Raw genomic sequence first — 17,774 nt, 5'->3', positions numbered from 1 at the left:
TCAAAACAATAAAGACATTACAAATGTCATATTATGTATATATATAGTGTATATATATTGTACAAATGGTTAATGTACAAAAGGATAAGCATAAATATGGGTTGTATTTACAATGGTGTTTGTTCTTCACTGGTTGCTCTTTTCTCGTGGCAACAGGTCACACATCTTGCTGTTGTGATGGAACACTGTGGTATTTAACCCAGTAGATAAGGGGAGTTTATCAAACTTGGTTTTGTTTTCGAATTCTTTGTGGATCTGTGTAATCTGAGGGAAATATGTGTCTCTAATATGGTCATACATTGGGCAGGAGGTTAGGAAGTGCAGCTCAGTTTCCACCTCATTTTGTGGGCAGTGAGCACATAGCCTGTCTTCTCTTGAGAGTCAGGTCTGCCTACGGCGGCTTTTCTCAATAGTAAGGCTATGCTCACTGAGTCTGTACATAGTCAAAGCTTTCCTTAAGCGTTCCTTAAGTTTGGGTCAGTCACAGTGGTTAGGTATCCGGATGTCCTAGCCGTGTCTGAATCCTGGCTTAGGAAGGCCACCAAAAACCTTGAAATTTCCATTCCTAACTATAACATTTTCCGACAAGATAGAACTACCAAAGGGGGCGGTGTTGCAATCTACTGCAGAGATAGCCTGCAGAGTTCTGTCTTACTATCCAGGTCTGAGTTCTGTCTTTACTATCCAGATCTGTGCCCAAACAATTCGAGCTTCTACTTCTAAAAATGAACTATTATAACTATATATAACTACTCACCTCTACCGCATGCTATAGACCATCCTCTGCCCCCAGCTGTGCCCTCGAAACCATATGTGAATTGATTGTCGTCGTCGTCCCCCATCTATCTTCTGAGCTCGTGCTGTTATGTGACCTAAACTGGGACATGTTTAACACCCCGGCCATCCTACAAATCTAAGCTTGATGCCCTCAATCTCACACAACTTATCAATGAACCTACCAGATACCAACCCAAATCCGTAAACACAGGCACCCTCATAGATATCGTCCTAACTAACTCACCCTCCAAATACACCTCTTGCTGTTTTCAATCAATTGCCTCATTGCCTGAGTCCGTAATGGGTCTGCGACCAAACGACTACCCCTCATCTCTGTCAAATGCTCCCTAAAACACTTCTGCGAGCAGACCTTTCTAATCGACCTGGCCGGGGTATCCTGGAATGACATTGACCTCATCCCGACAGTAGAAGATTCCTGGCTATTCTTTAAAAGTGCCTTCCTCACCATCTTAAATAAGCATGCCCCATTAAAAAAAAATTACAAATAGGAATAGATAAAGTCCTTGGTTCACTCCAGACCTGACTGCCCTTGACCAGCACAAAAACATCCTGTGGCGTACTGCATGAGCATCGAATAGCCTTTGTGATATGCAACTTTTCAGGGAAGTTAGGAACCAATATATACAGGCAGTTAGGAAAGCTAAGGCTAGCTTTTTCAAACAGAAATTTGCATCCTGTAGCAGAAACTCAAAAACGTTCTGGGACACTGTCCATGGAGAATAAGAAGACCTCCTCCCAGCTGCCCACTGCTCTGAGGCTAGGCAACACTGTTACCACCGATAAATCCACCATAATTGAGAATTTCAATAAGCATTTTTCTACGGCTGGCGATGCTTTCCACCTGGCTACCCCTACCCCGGTCAACTGCCCTGTACCTCCCATAGGAACTCGCCCAAGCCTTCCCCATTTCTCCTTCTCCCAAATCCAGACAGCTGATGTTCTGAAAGAACTGCAAAATCGGGACCCCTACAAATCAGCCGGGTTCGACAATCTGGACCCTCTCTTTCTAAAAGTAGCTGCCGAAATTGTTGCAACCCCTATTACTAGCCTGTTTAACCTCTCTTTCGTATAGTCTGAGATTCCCATAGATTGGAAAGCTGCCTCGGTCATCCCCCTCTTCAAAGGGGGTGACACTCTAGACCCAAACTGCTACAGACCTATATCTATCTTACCCTGCCTTTCTAAGGTCTTTGAAAGCCAAGTCAACAAAGAGATTACCGACCATTTCGAATCCCACCATACCTTCTCCACTATGCAATCTGGTTTCAGAGCAAGTCATGGGTGCACCTCAGCCACGCTCAAGGTCCTAAACGATATCATAACCTCCATCGATAAGAAACATTACTGTGCAGCCGTATTTATCGACCTAGCTAAGGCTTTAACTCTGTCAATCACAACATTCTTATCGGCAGACTCAACAGCCTTGGTTTCTCAAATGACTGCCTCGCCTGGTTCACCAACTACTTCTCAGATAGAGTTCAGTGTGTCAAAACGGAGGGCCTGTTTTCCGGACCTCTGGCAGTCTCTATGGTGGTTCCACAGGGTTCAATTCTCGGGCCGACTCATTTCTCTGTATATATCAACGATGTCCCTCTTGCTGCTGGTGATTCTGTGATCCACCTCTACACAGACGACACCATTATGTAAACCTCTGACCCTTCTTTGGACGCTGTGTTAACTAACCTCCAGACGAGCGTCAATGCCATACAACTCTCCTTCCGTGACCTCCAACTGCTCTTAAATACAAGTAAAACCAAATGCATGCTCTTCAACCGATCGCTGCCTGCACCTGCCCGCCCGTCTAGCATCACTACTCTGGACGGTTCTGACTTAGAATACGTGGACAACTACAAATACTTCGGTATCTGGTTAGACTGTAAACTCTCCTTCCAGACTGACATTAAACATCTCCAATCCAAAATTAAATCTAGAATTGGCTTCCTATTTCAGAACAAAGCATCCTTCACTCATGCTGCCAAACATACCCTCGTAAAACTGACTATCCTACCGATCCTCGACTTCAGCGATGTCATTTACAAAATAGCCTCCAACACTCTATTCAACTAATTGGATGCAGTCTATCACAGTGTTCAATTGCTATATTGTAATTTGTATCTATATACCTGCTGTATATAGATGTTTCTACAGTGTTATTGATTGTATGTTTGTTTACTCCATGTGTAACTCTGTTGTTTGTGTCGAACTGCTTTGCTTTATCTTGGCCAGATGGCAGTTGTAAATGAGAACTTGTTCTCAACTAGCCTAATTGGTTAAATAAAGGTGAAATAAAATTAAAAAAATTAATTGTCTCTCTCTCTAGTCTCTCTCTCTTTCTAGTCTCTTTCTCTCTAGTCTCTCTCTCTCTCTTTCGTTTCTATCTCTCTCGTCTCTCGTGTCTCTCTCCCTCTAGTCAACTCAATTCAATTTGCTTTATTGGCATGACGTAGCAATGCACATGTTGCCAAACGCTTACTTTTGAGATTTACAATAGTAACATAATTAATAATAATAATCAATATTGTCAACGGGACAACAGTAACAACAATAATCAAGGGTTGAATTAACAATAACTATAAGCATAGAGGACAGCTGTGTTCGAATCCTCATACTACCCACACTAACCGTACGATTTGTGATGTTAATTGAGTATATAGTATGCTTCTTGGTCACATTATGGATATAGTTAGTATGCCAAAAGTTCCCGGATGTCGTACTAAATTCGCCACAATATGACGTATACACGCAGTACTTTAAGGGTCCATAATGCAATTCTTCAGGAAATGGGCGTGGCCTCACATCGTTTTCAGATTTTAAGAAAATGGCGGGAAAATATGCAGCCGAAGTCCAACGAGAGCGGATACGAATTAGTAGAACAGGTTAGTGAACTCAGCCCCAGGACCAGCTGGATGAGGGGACTGAGGCTTCAGTGTGTTAGTAGAACAGGTTAGTGAACTCAGGACCAGGACCAGCTGGATGAGGGGACTGAGGCTTCAGTGTGTTAGTAGAACAGGTTAGTGAACTCAGGACCAGGACCAGCTGGATGAGGGGACTGAGGCTTCAGTGTGTTAGTAGAACAGGTTAGTGAACTCAGCCCCAGGACCAGCTGGATGAGGGGACTGAGGCTTCAGTGTGTTAGTAGAACAGGTTAGTGAACTCAGGACCAGGACCAGCTGGATGAGGGGACTGAGGCTTCAGTGTGTTAGTAGAACAGGTTAGTGAACTCAGCCCCAGGACCAGCTGGATGAGGGGACTGAGGCTTCAGTGTGTTAGTAGAACAGGTTAGTGAACTCAGCCCCAGGACCAGCTGGATGAGGGGACTGAGGCTTCAGTGTGTTAGTAGAACAGGTTAGTGAACTCAGCCCCAGGACCAGCTGGATGAGGGGACTGAGGCTTCAGTGTGTTAGTAGAACAGGTTAGTGAACTCAGGACCAGGACCAGCTGGATGAGGGGACTGAGGCTTCAGTGTGTTAGTAGAACAGGTTAGTGAACTCAGGACCAGGACCAGCTGGATGAGGGGACTGAGGCTTCAGTGTGTTAGTAGAACAGGTTAGTGAACTCAGGACCAGGACCAGCTGGATGAGGGGACTGAGGCTTCAGTGTGTTAGTAGAACAGGTTAGTGAACTCAGGACCAGGACCAGCTGGATGAGGGGACTGAGGCTTCAGTGTGTTAGTAGAACAGGTTAGTGAACTCAGGACCAGGACCAGCTGGATGAGGGGACTGAGGCTTCAGTGTGTTAGTAGAACAGGTTAGTGAACTCAGCCCCAGGACCAGCTGGATGAGGGGACTGAGGCTTCAGTGTGTTAGTAGAACAGGTTAGTGAACTCAGCCCCAGGACCAGCTGGATGAGGGGACTGAGGCTTCAGTGTGTTAGTAGAACAGGTTAGTGAACTCAGGACCAGGACCAGCTGGATGAGGGGACTGAGGCTTCAGTGTGTTAGTAGAACAGGTTAGTGAACTCAGCCCCAGGACCAGCTGGATGAGGGGACTGAGGCTTCAGTGTGTTAGTAGAACAGGTTAGTGAACTCAGGACCAGGACCAGCTGGATGAGGGGACTGAGGCTTCAGTGTGTTAGTAGAACAGGTTAGTGAACTCAGCCCCAGGACCAGCTGGATGAGGGGACTGAGGCTTCAGTGTGTTAGTAGAACAGGTTAGTGAACTCAGCCCCAGGACCAGCTGGATGAGGGGACTGAGGCTTCAGTGTGTTAGTAGAACAGGTTAGTGAACTCAGCCCCAGGACCAGCTGGATGAGGGGACTGAGGCTTCAGTGTGTTAGTAGAACAGGTTAGTGAACTCAGCCCCAGGACCAGCTGGATGAGGGGACTGAGGCTACAGTGTGTTAGTAGAACAGGTTAGTGAACTCAGCCCCAGGACCAGCTGGATGAGGGGACTGAGGCTACAGTGTGTTAGTAGAACAGGTTAGTGAACTCAGCCCCAGGACCAGCTGGATGAGGGGACTGAGGCTACAGTGTGTTAGTAGAACAGGTTAGTGAACTCAGCCCCAGGACCAGCTGGATGAGGGGACTGAGGCTTCAGTGTGTTAGTAGAACAGGTTAGTTAACTCAGCCTCAGGACCAGCTGGATGAGGGGACTGAGGCTTCAGTGTGTTAGTGGAACAGGTTAGTGAACTCAGCCCCAGGACCAGCTGGATGAGGGGACTGAGGCTTCAGTGTGTTAGTAGAACAGGTTAGTGAACTCAGCCCCAGGACCAGCTGGATGAGGGGACTGAGGCTTCAGTATGTTAGTAGAACAGGTTAGTGAACTCAGCCCCAGGACCAGCTGGATGAGGGGACTGAGGCTTCAGTGTGTTAGTAGAACAGGTTAGTGAACTCAGCCCCAGGACCAGCTGGATGAGGGGACTGAGGCTTCAGTGTGTTAGTAGAACAGGTTAGTGAACTCAGGACCAGGACCAGCTGGATGAGGGGACTGAGGCTTCAGTGTGTTAGTAGAACAGGTTAGTGAACTCAGCCCCAGGACCAGCTGGATGAGGGGACTGAGGCTTCAGTATGTTAGTAGAACAGGTTAGTGAACTCAGCCCCAGGACCAGCTGGATGAGGGGACTGAGGCTTCAGTGTGTTAGTAGAACAGGTTAGTGAACTCAGCCCCAGGACCAGCTGGATGAGGGGACTGAGGCTTCAGTGTGTTAGTAGAACAGGTTAGTGAACTCAGGACCAGGACCAGCTGGATGAGGGGACTGAGGCTTCAGTGTGTTAGTAGAACAGGTTAGTGAACTCAGGACCAGGACCAGCTGGATGAGGGGACTGAGGCTTCAGTATGTTAGTAGAACAGGTTAGTGAACTCAGCCCCAGGACCAGCTGGATGAGGGGACTGAGGCTTCAGTGTGTTAGTAGAACAGGTTAGTGAACTCAGCCCCAGGACCAGCTGGATGAGGGGACTGAGGCTTCAGTGTGTTAGTAGAACAGGTTAGTGAACTCAGGACCAGGACCAGCTGGATGAGGGGACTGAGGCTTCAGTATGTTAGTAGAACAGGTTAGTGAACTCAGCCCCAGGACCAGCTGGATGAGGGGACTGAGGCTTCAGTGTGTTAGTAGAACAGGTTAGTGAACTCAGCCCCAGGACCAGCTGGATGAGGGGACTGAGGCTTCAGTGTGTTAGTAGAACAGGTTAGTGAACTCAGCCCCAGGACCAGCTGGATGAGGGGACTGAGGCTTCAGTGTGTTAGTAGAACAGGTTAGTGAACTCAGGACCAGGACCAGCTGGATGAGGGGACTGAGGCTTCAGTGTGTTAGTAGAACAGGTTAGTGAACTCAGCCCCAGGACCAGCTGGATGAGGGTCCTGAGGCTTCAGTATGTTAGTAGAAGAGGTTTGTGAACTCAGCCCCAGGACCAGCTGGATGAGGGGACTCTTTTCTTTTTTTTTCTTTTTATTATTAGTGGATATTGGCTTAATTCTGCCCTGCATGAATTGTTTGTAGTTTTCCTCTGGACATGTAGGAGAATCTTACAGAACTCTGCATGCAGGGTTTCAATGGGGTGTTTGTCCCCTTTGATGAAATCTTGTTTTGCAAGTGGACCCCACACCTCACTGCCATAAAGTGAACCCCACACCTCACTGCCATAAAGTGGACCCCACACCTCACTGCCATAAAGTGGACCCCACACCTCACTGCCATAAAGTGGACCCCACACCTCGCTGCCATAAAGTGGACCCCACACCTCGCTGCCATAAAGTGGACCCCACACCTCACTGCCATAAAGTGGACCCCACACCTCACTGCCATAAAGTGGACCCCACACCTCACTGCCATAAAGTGGACCCCACACCTCGCTGCCATAAAGTGGACCCCACACCTCGCTGCCATAAAGTGGACCCCACACCTCACTGCCATAAAGTGGATCCCACACCTCACTGCCATAAAGTGGACCCCACACCTCGCTGCCATAAAGTGGACCCCACACCTCACTGCCATAAAGTGGACCCCACACCTCGCTGCCATAAAGTGGACCCCACACCTCGCTGCCATAAAGTGGACCCCACACCTCGCTGCCATAAAGTGGACCCCACACCTCGCTGCCATAAAGTGGACCCCACACCTCACTGCCATAAAGTGGACCCCACACCTCGCTGCCATAAAGTGGACCCCACACCTCGCTGCCATAAAGTGGACCCCACACCTCGCTGCCATAAAGTGGACCCCACACTGTATATAGATTTTTCTACTGTATTATTGACTGTATGTTTGTTTTACTCCATGTGTAACTCTGTGTCAAACTGCTTTGCTTTATCTTGGCCAGGTCTCAGTTGATAATGAGAACTTGTTCTCAACTCTCCTGCCTGGTTAAATAAAGGTGTTCTCAACTCTCCTACCTAGTTAAATAAAGGTGTTCTCAACTCTCCTACCTGGTTAAATAAAGGTGTTCTCAACTCTCCTGCCTGGTTAAATAAAGGTGAAATCAACTCTCCTGCCTGGTTAAATAAAGGTGAAATCAACTCTCCTGCCTGGTTAAATAAAGGTGAAATCAACTCTCCTGCCTGGTTAAATAAAGGTGATCTGGCCTACCTGGTTAAATAAAGGTGTTCTCAACTAGCCTACCTGGTTAAATAAAGGTGTTCTCAACTAGCCTCCCTGGTTAAATAAAGGTGTTCTCAACTCTCCTGTCTGGTTAAATAAAGGTGTTCTCAACTAGCCTACCTGGTTAAATAAAGGTGTTCTCAACTAGCCTACCTGGTTAAATAAAGGTGTTCTCAACTAGCCTACCTGGTTAAATAAAGGTGTTCTCAACTAGCCTACCTGGTTAAATAAAGGTGTTCTCAACTAGCCTACCTGGTTAAATAAAGGTGTTCTCAACTAGCCTACCTGGTTAAATAAAGGTGTTCTCAACTAGCCTACCTGGTTAAATAAAGGTGTTCTCAACTAGCCTACCTGGTTAAATAAAGGTGTTCTCAACTAGCCTACCTGGTTAAATAAAGGTGTTCTCAACTAGCCTACCTGGTTAAATAAAGGTGTTCTCAACTCTCCTGCCTGGTTAAATAAAGGTGTTCTCAACTAGCCTACCTGGTTAAATAAAGGTGTTCTCAGCTAGCCTACCTGGTTAAATAAAGGTGTTCTCAACTAGCCTACCTGGTTAAATAAAGGTGTTCTCAACTAGCCTACCTGGTTAAATAAAGGTGAAATCAAATCAAACTTAGGACCAGGGACCATAAAACACGGCTTGTCTCAAAGTTCCTCCCCAGGCAATAAGGACAGGTCTTATTTAGCCAGCTAGTGGTGTAAATACAATACTCCTCATCATGTCATCATGAACATACACAGGCCATGTTTGCTGCTACCGACACAACCAACACCAATAATAATATAGCTGGAAGCAGCAATTAGGCCCCACACAGCTACACCCACAGTGAAGACAGGCCCAGATATTCAGACAGAACAGGAGTATACCAGCACACACAGGATTTATTTCTCCCAAAAGGGTTCTTCAGCTGTTCCCCATGGGAGAACCTTTTTGGGTTCCAGGTACCTGTTTCTCTCTGTCTCCCTGTTCCTCCCTGTTTCTCTCTGTCTCCCTGTTCCCCTGTTCCTCTCAGTCTCCCTGTGTCTCTCTGTCTCCCTGTTTCTCTCTGTTTCTCTCAGTCTCCCTGTTTCTCTCTGTTTCCCTGTTTCTCTCTGTCTCCCTGTTCCCCCTGTTCCTCTCAGTCTCCCTGTGTCTCTCTGTCTCCCTGTTCCTCCCTGTTTCTCTCAGTCTCCCTGTTTCTCTCTGTTTCCCTGTTTCTCTCTGTCTCCCTGTTTCTCTCTGTCTCTCTGGTTCTCTCTGTCTCCCTGTTCCTCTCTGTCTCCCTGTTTCTCTCTGTTTCCCTGTTTCTCTCTGTCTCCCTGTGTCTCTCTGTCTCCCTGTTCCTCTCTGTCTCCCTGTTTCTCTCTGTCTCCCTGTTCCCTCCCTGTTTCTCTCCGTCTCCCTGTTTCCCTGTTTCTCTCTGTCTCCCTGTTCCCTCCCTGTTTCTCTCTGTCTTCCTGTTTCTCTCTGTCTCCCTGTTTCTCTCAGTCTCCCTGTTTCTCTCTGTCTCCCTGTTTCTCTCTGTCTCCCTGTTTCTCTCTGTTTCTCCCTGTTTCTCTCTGTTTCTCCCTGTTTCTCTCTGTCTCCCTGTTCCCTCCCTGTTTCTCTCTGTCTCCCTGTTTCTCTCTGTCTCCCTGTTTCTCTCTGTCTCCCTGTTTCTCTCTGTCTCCCTGTTCCTCTCTGTCTCCCTGTTTCTCTCTGTCTCCCTGTTTCTCTCTGTCTCCCTGTTTCTCTCTGTCTCCCTGTTACTCCCTGTTTCTCTCTGTCTTCCTGTTTCTCTCTGTCTCCTGTTTCTCTCTGTCTCCCTGTTTCTCTCTGTCTCCCTGTTCCCCTCTGTCTCCCTGTTCCTCTCTGTCTCCCTGTTTCTCTCTGTCTCCCTGTTTCTCTCTGTCTCCCTGTTTCTCTCTGTTTCTCCCTGTTTCTCTCTGTCTCCCTGTTCCCTCCCTGTTTCTCTCTGTCTCCCTGTTCCTCTCTGTCTCCCTGTTTCTCTATGTCTCCCTGTTTCTCTCTGTCTCCCTGTTTCTCTCTGTCTCCCTGTTTCTCTCTGTCTTCCTGTTTCTCTCTGTCTCCCTGTTTCTCTCTGTTTCCCTGTTTCTCTCTGTCTCCCTGTTTCTCTCTGTCTCCCTGTTTCTCTCTGTCTCCCTGTTTCTCTCTGTCTCCCTGTTTCTCTCTGTCTCCCTGTTTCTCTCTGTCTCCCTGTTTCTCTCTGTCTCCCTGTTCCTACCTGTTTCTCTCTGTCTTCCTGTTTCTCTCTGTCTCCCTGTTTCTCTCTGTCTTCCTGTTTCTCTCTGTCTTCCTGTTTCTCTCAGTCTCCCTGTTTCTCTCTGTCTTCCTGTTTCTCTCTGTCTTCCTGTTTCTCTCAGTCTCCCTGTTTCTCTCTGTCTCCCTGTTTCTCTCAGTCTCCCTGTTTCTCTCTGTCTTCCTGTTTCTCTCTGACTTCCTGTTTCTCTCAGTCTCCCTGTTTCTCTCTGTTTCCTTGTTTCTCTCTGTCTCCCTGTTTCTCTCTGTCTCCCTGTTTCTCTCTGTCTCCCTGTTTCTCTCTGTCTCCCTGTTTCTCTCTGTCTCCCTGTTTCTCTCTGTCTCCCTGTTTATCTCAGTCTCCCTGTTTCTCTCTGTCTCCCTGTTTCTCTCTGTCTCCCTGTTTCTCTCTGTTTCCCTGTTTCTCTCTGTCTCCCTGTTTCTCTCTGTCTCCCTGTTTCTCTCTGTCTCCCTGTTTCTCTGTCTCCCTGTTTCTCTCTGTCTCCCTGTGTCTCTCTGTCTCCCTGTTTCTCTCTGTCTCCCTGTTTCTCTCAGTCTCCCTGTTTCTCTCAGTCTCCCTGTGTCTCTCTGTGTCCCTGTTTCTCTCTGTCTCTCTGTTTCTCTCTGTCTCTCTGTTTCTCTCTGTCTCTCTGTTTCTCTCTGTCTCCCTGTTTCTCTCTGTCTCCCTGTTTCTCTCTCTCACACTGTTTCTCTCTGTCTCCCTGTGTCTCTCTGTCTCCCTGTTTCTCTCTGTCTCCCTGTTTCTCTCTGTCTCCCTGTTTATCTCAGTCTCCCTGTTTCTCTCTGTCTCCCTGTTTCTCTCTGTCTCCCTGTTTCTCTCTGTTTCCCTGTTTCTCTCTGTCTCCCTGTTTCTCTCAGTCTCCCTGTGTCTCTCTGTCTCCCTGTTTCTCTCTGTCTCCCTGTGTCTCTCTGTCTCCCTGTTTCTCTCTGTCTCCCTGTGTCTCTCAGTCTCCCTGTTTCTCTCAGTCTCCCTGTGTCTCTCTGTGTCCCTGTTTCTCTGTGTCTCTCTGTTTCTCTCTGTCTCTCTGTTTCTCTCTGTCTCTCTGTTTCTCTCTGTCTCCCTGTTTCTCTCTGTCTCCCTGTTTCTCTCTCTCACACTGTTTCTCTCTGTCTCCCTGTGTCTCTCTGTCTCCCGGTTTCTCCCTCCGTGCTCTCTGTCTTCCTGTTTCTCTCTCCGTGCTCTCTCTCTGTGCCATTTAATGGAAGAAGGATGGTAGACAGTGTGGGTGTGTCCATAGTTTGCCTGATGATGCTGGGAATGTTCCTGTTTGTTTAGAGGAACAATGACAAGGCTTCCATAGGAGCACTGCTTGGCTGGCCAGGCTGCGTAACACACAATGTTAAGGAGAACTGCTTGGCTGGCCAGGCTGCGTAACACACAATGTTAAGGAGAACTGCTTGGCTGGCCAGGCTGCGTAACACACAATGTTAAGGAGAACTGCTTGGCTGGCCAGGCTGCGTAACACACAATGTTAAGGAGAACTGCTTGGCTGGCCAGGCTGCTTAACACACAATGTTAAGGAGCCCTGCTTGGCTGGCCAGGCTGCGTAACACACAATGTTAAGGAGAACTGCTTGGCTGGCCAGGCTGCGTAACACACAATGTTAAGGAGAACTTCTTGGCTGGCCAGGCTGCGTAACACACAATGTTAAGGAGAACTGCTTGGCTGGCCAGGCTGCGTAACACACAATGTTAAGGAGCCCTGCTTGGCTGGCCAGGCTGCGTAGCACACAATGTTAAGGAGAACTGCTTGGCTGGCCAGGCTGCGTAACACACAATGTTAAGGAGCCCTGCTTGGCTGGCCAGGCTGCGTAACACACAATGTTAAGGAGAACTGCTTGGCTGGCCAGGCTGCGTAACACACAATGTTAAGGAGCCCTGCTTGGCTGGCCAGGCTGCGTAACACACAATGTTAAGGAGAACTGCTTGGCTGGCCAGGCTGCGTAACACACAATGTTAAGGAGAACTGCTTGGCTGGCCAGGCTGCGTAACACACAATGTTAAGGAGAACTGCTTGGCTGGCCAGGCTGCGTAGCACACAATGTTTTTCGTTCGGTGCCTAATTAACCATTTCCTTAAAGTGTTCCCTCAGACTGTGTCCTCATTTCCAGAAGGGGTTTTAAACTGTGACTTTACTGACTGCTGTCTCTCTCTCTCTCTCTCTCTCTCTCTCTCTCTCTCTCTCTCTCTCTCTCTCTCTCTCTCTCTCTCTCTCTCTCTCTCTCTCTCTCTCTCTCTCTCTCTCTCTCTCTCTCTCTCTCTCTCTCCCTCTCCTATCTCTCTCTCTCCCCCTCTCTCTATCTCTCTCTCTCTCTCTCTCTCTCTCACCCCCTCTCCATCTCTCTCTGCTCTGCCCCCTCTACCCCCTCACTCCCACCCTACAGCTAATGGCAACGATAGCAGACAGTTTAAAGGAGATCGTTCTCCCTGTGGTCCTTCCCGAGTCCTCCACGTCCGCAAGGTTCCCATCGAGGTGTCTGAGGCTGAGCTCATCTCTCTAGGAGTCCCTTTCGGTAGAGTCACTAACCTGTTGATGCTCAAAGGGAAAAACCAGGTAAGAACAGTTTGCGTCCCAAGTAGTGCAACTTATAGGCCCTATGTAGTGCAGTAATTTTGACCAGGGCCCTATCGGATGCCTGGTCTTCCTCTACCTTCACTTGTTCTCCACCTGCCTCCCCTGCCTCTCCCTGCCTTCCTCTACCTCCCCCTGCCTCTCTCTGCTTCCCCCTGCCTCTCCCTCTCCCCCTGCCTCTCCCTCTCTCCCTGCCTCTCCCTCTCTCCCTGCCTCCCCCTGCCTCTCCCTGCCTCTCCCTCTCTCCCTGCCTCTCCCTCTCTCCCTGTCTCTCCCTCTCTCCCTGCCTCCCCCTGCCTCTCCCTGCCTCTCCCTCTCTCCCTGCCTCTCCCTCTCTCCCTGCCTCCCCCTGTCTCTCCCTGCCTCCCCCTCTCTCCCTGTCTCTCCCCTCTCCCTGCCTCCCCTGTCTCCCTCTCTCCCTGCCTCCCCCTGTCTCTCCCTGTCTCTCCCTGCCTCTCCCTCTCTCCCTGCCTCCCCCTGTCTCTCCCGGCCTCCCCGTGCCTCTCCCTCTCTCCCCCTGCCTCTCCCTGTCTCTCAATCTCTCCCTGCCCCTCCCTCTCTCCCTGCCTCCCCCTGCTTCCCCACATTCTGCTCAAGGACCCCCTTTCACATTCAAATGGAAATGTGATATTTACACAAGAATAGAAAGATTCTATTTACTAAATACTCTGATACATAAATTATCCTGTCCAATTTGTCTGGCTTGATTGGTTCTTTTAGGTATATCAAAAGAGGCGCGGTGGACTCCCGGCATAATGTGTCAGTTTTGCTGAGAATGAGTCTTATTCATCAGTACAACACAAGTTTCATTTTCCCCCATAGTCTCTTAAAAAGGTGCAAAACTTGCATTGAAATGAATGAAAACACAATGACATTGTAGATGTTATCATGTATAACATTGTGACTATGGGTGTTTCTAGGAGTTGAAGACATGGAGGGTTCTAGATCAAAGGGGGCCATCCTCTGTTGGTTAAACGTAATAATATGTGAGGAACATTTAGGTATCTTCACATTTCTTATGCGGGCAACGGGGACAATGGTCACTGAACTCATGAGCAAATATCCCTTTCGGCTGTAAACTTATGAGGGGGATATGTACTTCAGTCTGGAAAAAAAAACATTCTCACATCTCTTCGGTCTCAGCTAGCTAGCGAGCAAGCCAGTAGCTACAGAACCAAACCCCATCAAATACACTTGCTGAAAATAAACTGATTTAGCTAATATAATGACTTATATCAACATCCTTAACACAGGCTGACACCCAGTAGCTTAAGAATGCAGAGTGCTAACCCCTTCTGTTGAGGGAGACTAGTTAGTTAGCTACAACCAACCCTTATTCTATTTAACTAGGCAAGTCAGTAAAGAACAAATTCTTATTTTCAATGACGGTCTACCGTGGGTTGACTGCCTGTTCAGGGGCAGAACAACAGGTATCTTGTCAGCTCAGGGATTTGAACTTGCAACCTTTCGGTGACTAGTCCAACACTCTAACCACTAGGCTACGCTGCCGTTCCCTTATGCTGAGGGAGACTAGCTAGTTATCTACCACCAACCCTTATGCTGAGGGAGACTAGCTAGTTAGCTACCACCAACCCTTATGCTGAGGGAGACTAGCTAGTTAGCTACCACCAAGCCTTATGCTGAGGGAGACTAGCTAGTTAGCTACCACCAACCCTTATGCTGAGGGAGACTAGCTAGTTAGCTACCACCAACCCTTATGCTGAGGGAGACTAGCTAGTTAGCTACCACCAACCCTTATGCTGAGGGAGACTAGCTAGTTAGCTACCACCAACCCTTATGCTGAGGGAGACTAGCTAGTTAGCTACCACCAACCCTTATGCTGAGGGAGACGAGCTAGTTAGCTACCACCAACCCTTATGCTGAGGGAGACTAGCTAGTTAGCTACCACCAACCCTTATGCTGAGGGAGACTAGCTAGTTAGCTACCACCAACCCTTATGCTGAGGGAGACTAGCTAGTTAGCTACCACCAACCCTTATGCTGAGGGAGACTAGCTAGTTAGCTACCACCAACCCTTATGCTGAGGGAGACTAGCTAGTTAGCTACCACCAACCCTTATGCTGAGGGAGACTAGCTCGTTAGCTACCAACAACCCTTATGCTGAGGGAGACTAGCTAGTTAGCTACCAACAACCCTTATGCTGAGGGAGACTAGCTAGTTATCTACCACCAACCCTTATGCTGAGGGAGACTAGCTAGTTAGCTACCACCAACCCTTATGCTGAGGAAGACTAGCTGAGGGAGTTATCTACCACCAACCCTTATGCTGAGGGAGACGAGCTCGTTAGCTACCAACAACCCTTATGCTGAGGGATACTAGCTAGTTAGCTACCACCAACCCTTATGCTGAGGGAGACTAGCTCATTAGCTACCAACAACCCTTATGCTGAGGGATACTAGCTAGTTAGCTACCACCAACCCTTATGCTGAGGGAGACTAGCTAGTTAGCTACCACCAAACCTGCACAAACCTGTGGCTAACTCTGTTGCACTTTGACTTTCTGCCTGCTCGGCTCTCTCATTCACTACTTCCTGTTCTGCCCTGTCATTCACTACTTCCTGCTCGTGCCTTCTCATTCACTACTTCCTGTTCTGCCCTCTCATTCTCTACTTCCTGCTCGTGTTCAACCTGATCAACCTGCTCTCTTTTTTTGACTCTCTTTCGTGAGAAGTTCTGAACATCCATATTTGCTCTGTGCTGCAGGCTCTGACTGAGTGACAGGCAGGAAATTAAAGTAACTCTTTGGTCCACCAGACACTGTGGCAGGATTTAGATTTAGATTTAGATTTAGAAATCTACCAGCCAACATATTTTTTCCCCGTAACAATTACACCAGCAAAACACACAAAAATGATGAGCATGCTTTGTAATGTTTCTTAAACAATATATTATTTTTTTTAACTTTATTTTTTAACTAGGCAGGTCAGTCTTATCTTATTTTATTTATTATTTTATTATTTTTTATGTTATTTTCAATGACAGCCTACTGGGAAACAGGGGGTTAACTGCCTTGTTCAGGGGCTGAACAACAGATTTTTATCTTGTCAGCTCAGGGATTTGATCTTGCAACCTTTCGGGTTACTAGTCCAAAGCTCTAACCACTAGGCTAACTGCTGTGTATCAGTAGTAAGAAGTAATGTGGTATATTGTTTCATTTCATTTTCTGTGACTTGAGTCTAGCCTAAATATCACAGATGAGACAAACATTTTTTACCTGCCTTTAAGGGCGGGGGTTACCGCGGTAACGCGACTCAAGTCCTGTTTGTGCCTGTGAGATTGAGACAGATATTTCACTGGATGTGTAAATGTTGAAGCATCCCCTTGATGTTTCCACTCACTACCAAATATGGTAGTGAGAGGAAGCCAAATAGCCGGCAGTGGGAGAAGATGGAAGGAGATTTTGTCCGACATTCTGCTACTTTTCTCATTGATAAAACATTTGATCTCCATACAGTTTTCTATTCCCAAAACTAGAATCTGTTACGAACGGAGTGGACTACGTTTTGTAGACTTGACCCTTTTATAAGTAAAAAAAAAAATGAGGTGTTGTTTAGGAGAGCAAAGGCGACTTGAGTTATTGCGCGCGCTTCACAGAGTAGGTGTTCCCTAACGGAATTATGCAAATATGTGCTACAGCGCGCCAATAGGATCTCGCGAGCTTGTGCTTGGCTCTGCCCACTGCGACTCATTTGTTCCCCCCCGTTTGAAACGACGGGCTGTGGTCTATCTTGGTTTAGTTATACACATCTTTGGTGGAAGCGTTGTCTTCTTTTCCCTAGCAGTTGAAACTCAAACATAGAAAAACAACCGAGCTTGTGAATAAAATAATGGAAATAGCCAAGAAACACAAGAAAAGAAGTCTAACTTCAGTAGACTTTAGTTTCAAGTAAATTAGACCAACTTTTATGTCTGTGCGCTGCGCTTCTAAAACTCGTTCACTCAGCTCTTGACTTGCGCACAGCCCCCAGCCAGGAAGTGTTACAACACGGGGCAGGAATACGCTGTATGGGATTTGTAGTTCTTTGACTTTGTGCGATTAATACATTTAAAAAATGTCAGTACATTCATATCATATCAGACTTAAATTTAAAAAATGTAAAAATAGACATTGCATTCGGAAAGTATTCAGACCCCTTGACTTTTTCCACATTTTGTTACATTACAGCCATATTCTAAAATTGATTACATTTTTTTTCTTTTCTCGTCAATCTACACACAATACCCCATAACGACATAGCAAAAACACGTTTTTAGAAATTGTAGCTAATTTATTAAAAATAAATAAAAAACAGAAATACATTATAAGTATTCAGACCCTTTACTCAGTACTTTGTTGAAGCACCTTTGGCAGTGATTACAGCCTCTAGTCTTCTTGGGTATGATGCTACAAGCTTGACACACCTGTATTTGGGGAGTTTCTCACATTCTTCTCTGCAGATCCTCTCAAGATCTGTCAGGTTAGATGGGGGAGCGTCGCTGCACAGCTATTTTCAGGTCTCTGGGTTCAAAATGTCAGTCTTCTGTTACTGTATATAAAGTGTAATATTGGGATGTAAACTCTAAATGTAATACATGTCAACTCTATACATCTGACATGGTACAGGTGTCTTCTTCATTTTAAACCCATTACCATGTGTGTGAGGTGGATACTTCTGTTACAAAGTAGATGTGTTTAAGACTACCGAGAAACACTCTGTGTGAGACCCTGATTTAGCCCACTGCAGTAAAATGTTAAAAGCAAAATGTTCCCACAGTTTGCGGAGATTCACGTGCATATGACGGCGCAAACATAAAGAACCTTTCAATGGCGCATATTGTCCAAATCGCGATCGGATTGAATCCCGGACTAAATTTCTACTGCTACTAATATACATGAATTTCACTGTAGCTTTGTCTTGTACCTGACATATGTGTCTTTGTTGTTCCCTCCCAAACCAACCAGGCTTTTATAGAAATGGCTTCAGAGGAGGCAGCGATCACCATGGTGAACTACTACACCACAGCAACACCTCACATACGCAACCAGCCAGTCTACATCCAGTACTCCAACCACCGCGAGCTCAAGACAGACAACCTGCCCAATCAGGGGGTGAGTACAGTCCAACCTGACCAA

At 47.2% G+C, this 17,774-nt stretch overlaps 1 protein-coding gene across 50 annotated transcripts in view; it reads left to right on the top strand.

Moving 5' to 3' along the window:
* The window catches only part of LOC118376345 (polypyrimidine tract-binding protein 3-like), a 105,726-nt gene that overhangs the window by 14,773 nt on the left and 73,179 nt on the right, over positions 1 to 17,774 (top strand). For all 50 annotated transcript variants that reach the window (XR_008061612.1, XR_008061648.1, XR_008061639.1 and 47 more), the window contains exons 2-3: positions 12,455 to 12,624; positions 17,604 to 17,750. Coding sequence is in view for 2 of the 50 variants with exons in the window: in XM_052458719.1 (XP_052314679.1) it covers positions 12,455 to 12,624; positions 17,604 to 17,750 (317 nt within the window). In the remaining 48 variants the exon portion in view is untranslated. The remainder of the gene's footprint in view (positions 1 to 12,454; positions 12,625 to 17,603; positions 17,751 to 17,774) is intronic.

The sequence above is a fragment of the Oncorhynchus keta genome, chromosome 12, assembly GCF_023373465.1.
Source record: "Oncorhynchus keta strain PuntledgeMale-10-30-2019 chromosome 12, Oket_V2, whole genome shotgun sequence".
NCBI lineage: Eukaryota > Metazoa > Chordata > Actinopteri > Salmoniformes > Salmonidae > Oncorhynchus > Oncorhynchus keta.
This window is presented reverse-complemented; position numbering and strand designations above follow the sequence as displayed.